Source organism: Chenopodium quinoa, unplaced genomic scaffold (assembly GCF_001683475.1).
Source record: "Chenopodium quinoa cultivar QQ74 unplaced genomic scaffold, ASM168347v1, whole genome shotgun sequence".
In the NCBI taxonomy this organism is placed as follows: Eukaryota; Viridiplantae; Streptophyta; class Magnoliopsida; order Caryophyllales; family Amaranthaceae; genus Chenopodium; species Chenopodium quinoa.
Window position 1 is genome coordinate 4307810 of NW_018742461.1, and position 6207 is coordinate 4314016.

The 6207-nt window shown below is 39.2% G+C and overlaps 1 protein-coding gene across 1 annotated transcript; it reads left to right on the forward strand.

Moving 5' to 3' along the window:
- Positions 1-2234: 2234 nt before the first annotated feature.
- Positions 2235-5943, forward strand: LOC110718862 (V-type proton ATPase 16 kDa proteolipid subunit). The gene is made up of 3 exons (XM_021897785.1): positions 2235-2449; positions 2649-2934; positions 5448-5943. The coding sequence occupies exons 1-3, from the start codon at positions 2368-2370 to the stop codon at positions 5578-5580; spliced, it is 501 nt and encodes a 166-aa protein (XP_021753477.1). The 5' UTR covers positions 2235-2367; the 3' UTR covers positions 5581-5943.
- Positions 5944-6207: the final 264 nt, after the last annotated feature.

The following is a 6207-nucleotide window of genomic DNA, read 5'->3' on the forward strand; positions in this document are numbered from 1 at the left end:
TTCACTTTTAGGGGCCGTTTGGTTGGGGTTAATAATCAAAGGGAAAGGGAATGAACATGTCTCATTCCTTTTGTTGTTGTTTGTTTGTCAATTTTTTCATTCCCTTTACCCATTTTTATTTTTGAGTTTACCCAAAATCAGTCTACATTGATTCCCCCCCCCCCTAGACTTTTCCATTCCTTTTCTTAAGCCACCACTACACCACCATACCCACACCGGCAACTAGTTACGTGGATTGCTAAACATCGCCCGCAAATCTCCACATAAAGCCCGCAAACTTATATTGAAGTTACAATATTGCCCTTGACCTTAAAAAAAACACAACCTCAATAAAAATCAAAGTACGGGGATGTCGAGGCTCGTGGCGGCAAGGTGGTTGGCTCGTGGCGGCAAGGTGGTGGTGGCTCGTGCCGGCAAGGTGGTGGTGGAGCCAGGTCCGGCAGCCACGTCCACCGGCCTGGCGTCTGGGCAGGACGCCCAGCCACGGTGAGTGGCGTTTAGGATAGGCGCCAGTCACTGTGGCTGGGCGTCCTGGCCAGGCGCCCCACCACCTTGCCGTGGTTGTTTTGTTATTTTTTTTTTGTTTTTTTGAATAATATTTTTTTTTTTGGAAATTAAGATTTTTTTTTCTATTTTTGTGTAATATCATGTTTTTTTTGTTGGAAATTGATAATTTTTTGTTTTATTTTTTTTGTGTAATATTTTGTTTTTTTTGTTGGAAATTGAGAAAAAAAAATTTCTTTTTTTTTAATATTTTGTTTTTTTTTTGTTGGTAACTGAGAAAATTTTTTATTTTGAATTTTAAGCAAGTTAAATGTAAAAATATATATATATATATGTATATTAAATGGCCGGACCACCACCCTGGAACCGGCGCCTGGCCGGGACGCCTCCACCATGGTGGTGGCGCCTAGCCGGGACGCCAGTACCATGGTCATGGCGCCTGGCCTGGAAGCCTCAACCATGGTACAAGCATCTTGGCTAGGCGCCACCGCCATGGTGGCGGCGTCCCGGCCAGGTGCCGGTGCCACGGTGGTGGCGGCTCCTCCGGACGCCAGCCATCTTTTCCGATGACATTCGTCGTCCCCCGGATCTCCAGCCTCCCCCGACGTCCCCGTACGACTCCACATTTTTCGGTGAGTGAAATTTTCGTTTTCAGAGAAAATTGACAAAGGGGCAAAACTGTCAAATCATATTAATTTTGTGGGCTTTATGTAGTAATTTGTGGGCGATATTTAACAAATCCCCTAGTTACCCCCACTGCCCAGCCACCTCGCCGGAACTCGCAGCAGCTTCCCCACCCCTCGTCGGAATTCGCCGCAGCTTCCCCACTCCTCGCCGGAACTTGTCGCATCTCCATTTCTCCTCACCGGAACCCACTTTTCACCATCGGGTCAATCTCTCTCCTCCTTTTCACGACGACGCTTTTGCACTTCGACCCATTTTCTCTGTCCTCCCCCCCCCCCCGATTCTCACGGCGGGTCGACTAGATCCAAAAAGCTGAATCTCATGATTTGCATTCTCTTTCTTCGACTAGACCCAGAAATCGAACCTCAAGACAAAGCAAGATTGAGTTTTCTCAAAACCTTAGCGGCTAGGGGAAGGGGCGGCCGACGATTTTAAGGGGAGGAGATCGTTTTCTAGGGTTTTGCATGGGCGGGGGAAAGTTTTGCGTGGCGGCAAGGGGTGGAGAAAGTTCGACGACGGGCGCCGAGGGGTGGGGGAGGTCGTGGCTGGGGGGTGGAGTGGCTTAAGAAGTGGGGAAGATGGGTTGTGGGGTGGTGGTGGTGATTCCCTTTGTTTTGTAAACCAAACAACATACTATATGGAAAGGGTTTCATTCCATTCTCTTCGTTCATTCCATTCCGTTTACCCTATACAAACCAAACGGCTCCTTAGTATATAGCTATTCACGATTGATTGATTCACAAACAAATCAAACATTGCATCGGATGATTGAACATAGCCTAACACACCAAACAGATCTCAGATCAAAGAAATCTCTAGTTAAACTGGGCTGAAATTCACAACTGGCCCAAACCTTTAACCCCTAAAAATGACAACCAACATATGATAACTGACAAGTCCACGAAGTTTCCCAGTTTTTTTTCCAGAACAAAACAAAACCAAAAAATTAAATAAAAACTAAAAAAAAAAATCTCAAAATTATTTAATTTTATCACGAGAAAATAAAAAAAGAAAAAAGATAAGTAGTACGGAGTAATTCAACAGAAATTTGTCTCCTCTATATCCTCATATTCCACCCCACCATCTTCTCTCCTCTCCTCTCCTCTCCTCTCCTCTCGTTTTCAATTCTCAGATCGGATCAAGCATTTCATCAAACATCTTCCGATCATCTCAATCACCATGTCAACCGCTGTCTTTAACGGCGATGAAACGGCGCCGTTCTTCGGCTTTCTCGGTGCCGCTGCTGCCCTAGTTTTCTCCTGTAAGCAATCTCAGATTCAATTTTAATCAATTTTTCAATTTTTTGATCTGGGTTTTTGGCATATCAATTATATTCATCTTTGATTACAAAAAGTTTTAATTTTTTTGATCTGGGTATTTAGTATTTCAATTTGATTTACCTCTGATTATATAAAGTTTCAATTTTTTTGATCTGGGTATTTGAATTTGTTAAATTGAAGGTATGGGAGCAGCTTATGGGACAGCAAAGAGTGGGGTGGGAGTAGCATCAATGGGAGTAATGAGGCCAGAACTTGTGATGAAGTCAATTGTTCCAGTTGTTATGGCTGGAGTTTTGGGTATTTATGGGTTGATTATTGCTGTGATTATTAGTACTGGAATTAACCCTAAAGCTAAATCATACTACCTTTTTGATGGTTATGCTCATCTTTCATCTGGTCTTGCTTGTGGTCTTGCTGGTTTGTCTGCTGGTATGGCTATTGGTATTGTTGGTGATGCTGGTGTTAGGTAATATATACTTCTCTCTCCTTTGACCGTTTTGTTTTGACTTTCTGTTTGTTGATTTGGATTTGTGATTTTGGTTTGGTTTGATTTGACTTGAATTTTTAGTTGTTTTGGTTGATGATGATCTGTGTATTGAAGAATGTTTTGATGATCCAATGTTTTTATGCTTTTGACTTATTTTGTGGAATTGTTGCTGCCTTTGATTGATGTTATTGGACTTGCTGAATGTAGATTAGCCCGGAAGTATGTATAGAATTTTGTGATGATTGCTAGAACTAATGGTTCTTTGTATGTTTTCCCTCATCGTGCTGGTTTAGAGTCATTCGACCACTTTTGAAGAAATTTCAATTTGGGCTCGTTTTTACTGTCCTCGTGATGGATTTTGCATTTTTGTTAGTGCCCAGTTTATTTGAAGTATTACTGTTTTGAATTTTTAGCTTCATTGTAATTTGTTTGTTTAAGTCATCTGCTGGCTAGTGCCCTAAGGGCAAGGTTGCCTGCATATTGACTTCCTAGTACGGTATTGGTTACATCATTCCTTGTTACATTTTCGGGAATTATTAGTAAATGTGGTTTATGGCTTTATGTTATTCAAAACATTGGCCGTGAGGTGATCAGATTTTGATTCTCAGCTATGTGGTGCTACTGATATGTCCGTATTTGGATGATCTAATACTTCGTATATATCTAGTGTGTACATCGTTTTCTGTGTAAAAATCCATACATGTTCCTTGTGAGTTGGCTCAATAAACTCTGTTCAAACCCCTTGTCTATTTGCAATGAAGTGGGTGTAATAAGGTTAGTAGTCTTTTACACTACTAACATTAGGCACTAGGCGGTAGCCGACTAGCCGGTAGGGGTGGTTTTTCGAGAAGTGGGTTCTGACTTCGGAGGCTCTTTGTTTGAATATTTTTTTGGTGATTATATGGTAATCTACTAATCTTAGCTTGTACGGTGTATATAGAATTGGGGTTCAAAACTGGAAAAGCACTTCATCCTCATCCCTGTCCTGGAAATAAAGTTTATTTATCACATTAGAATCTCAAATGGTTTCTTGGGTCATGATGAAGTTTTTACAAGTCATAAGCAATGTGCTTCTATCTATGCTTTGAAATGTTTATCCACTAATATTAGCTTGTATTGAAGTTTCTTAGTTTACGATTATATTAGAGTTGGCTATTATCGCAGTCCTTCAAGCCAATTTCTGCTGTACATATCATTGGAAGTTTGATCATGAAGCATGTTAAATCACACGGAAACAATCTGTAGCCAAAAGTTACTACCTCTGTTTTATTTATTTATTGTTCTCTCTTAAATCTACACTGAGGTTTGCATGCTTGCCAACACATAACTTTGACCATCATTATCCTTAATTATTAATAAGTAAATATTATAAGAAAGTGATAATTTGAAAGTATATAGTGTGATAAATATATCAAGACCCCACATGATTATGTTTCTCCTTTTATATAAATCACCAACAATGGTCCAAATAGAGTTTGTTAAATGATTGCTAAAGTACTAAGTGTGTAGATATTAAAAGATGAAAGGTGTATCAGTTTGGACTTTAGACTGTTAATTGGATTAGTTACTATTGTCCTATCTTAGGGGTGAGCGTTTGAGAAAATATAGCTTATTCTGAGACTATAAAATTGTTTGGGCAACAAGACTTGTGCTTGATCTAAATTATTTTTTCCTCCTGAAATTTAATGCTTTTGTGATGAGAAATATGATTCGATTGAAGATGTTTTCATGTAGAACATTGTCAATTGTACTCAAATTTTCTTTTGATTATTTGATAAAGTTCCACATTAATTGGGAATGGGAAAATTTGGAGAATTAAGAGAAGAGCAAATGGAATTCTAGCAAATTGGAGCCATAGTGAAGCACTGTGCATTATTCATTAATGCAGGTTTAGTATTCTAGCAGCCTTATTACCTTCCGTTAGAAAGGTCTGTAGCTATAGGGGTAATTGTCTTGTCTAGTGTATTTTATACGATAAACATGTCGTCCGCTTACTCTCGTATTTAAGTAGATGGCATGTTTTTTGTACATTGTGAACTATTGCATTCTTTTGCCATATGCATAATACAACTGCAAGTTAGAGTATACGAAGTGTAATTTTTTTTTATTTCCTGTACACCATCTCTTCTTTTCCTCAAGTTAGAGAAAAGGCAGAAGGGGTCTGTTTGGGTGAGTCACATGAGTGACTGGCCTTGCTTTCTCTCTGTTCCGCTGCCTGCAATAGTCTTTACACTGAGTGCCCATAATACTTCTGTGGGTTTGTAACTAAATTTTGCTTTGGGGAAATCATTGTTTCTATCATTCTGGGATAATCTTATGGTCCTTTATTAATGTCCCACTAGCTTCAATATTCAGTTTGCATGCTTAAAAATATTCTCTCCTGCAAAATACCATGACTGACTTACATCATGCTTTTATATCTTACTGGAAGATGTAGCACTGAATTACTTATTGTAGTCACTAATACATCTTATTTCTTTTATGCTGGACAGGGCCAATGCACAGCAACCCAAGCTTTTCGTCGGAATGATTCTTATCCTCATTTTTGCTGAAGCACTTGCTCTATACGGTCTCATTGTCGGCATCATCTTGTCATCTCGTGCAGGACAGTCAAGAGCAGATTAATTACAGTACTGAACTTTTGATCAGTTATGTTGTAATGTTGAACACGGATTGAAACAACATTTTTGCCCTTTCTCCTTGCTTTCCTCTTCCATTTTTCCCCTCTGGTGAAGGGCAGAGATATCCAGGTTAATAATTGTTATTACTTATTAGGTTACGTGTGGTGAAACCCTGGTTTACATTATGGTGGAAGACATTGATCTACCGTATTCATTTTATACTATGCTGCTATTTTGTAGGCTCTTGCGGAATAAAATTGCTTGCAAAGTTATTTTTCTTTCAATCTTTTTCTGTATGTATTTTGCCTCTATTGAATATTTATGATTTTCTTGGCTTTTGAATTTGGAATAAACGACTTGGTCGTAAAAGGTGTTGGTCTCCTGTTATATTTCTTGATTTTCTTCTGCTTCAAAATATACTGTTGTGCTCTTTCATGATTGTGAGACTGACCTGAGGCATTATAAACTACGAAGTACTAGATTACTCCTTTGTATAGTAAGAAAACGCTCTGAAAACTACCACCTATCTCAATTTAGAGATTCTGGGAGATCGTCGAAGGAGACATCTGAGATGCAATTCTGGCTTATTTTCTCTAGTGTATACCTGCTGAAGGAACTTAACGGCAAATCT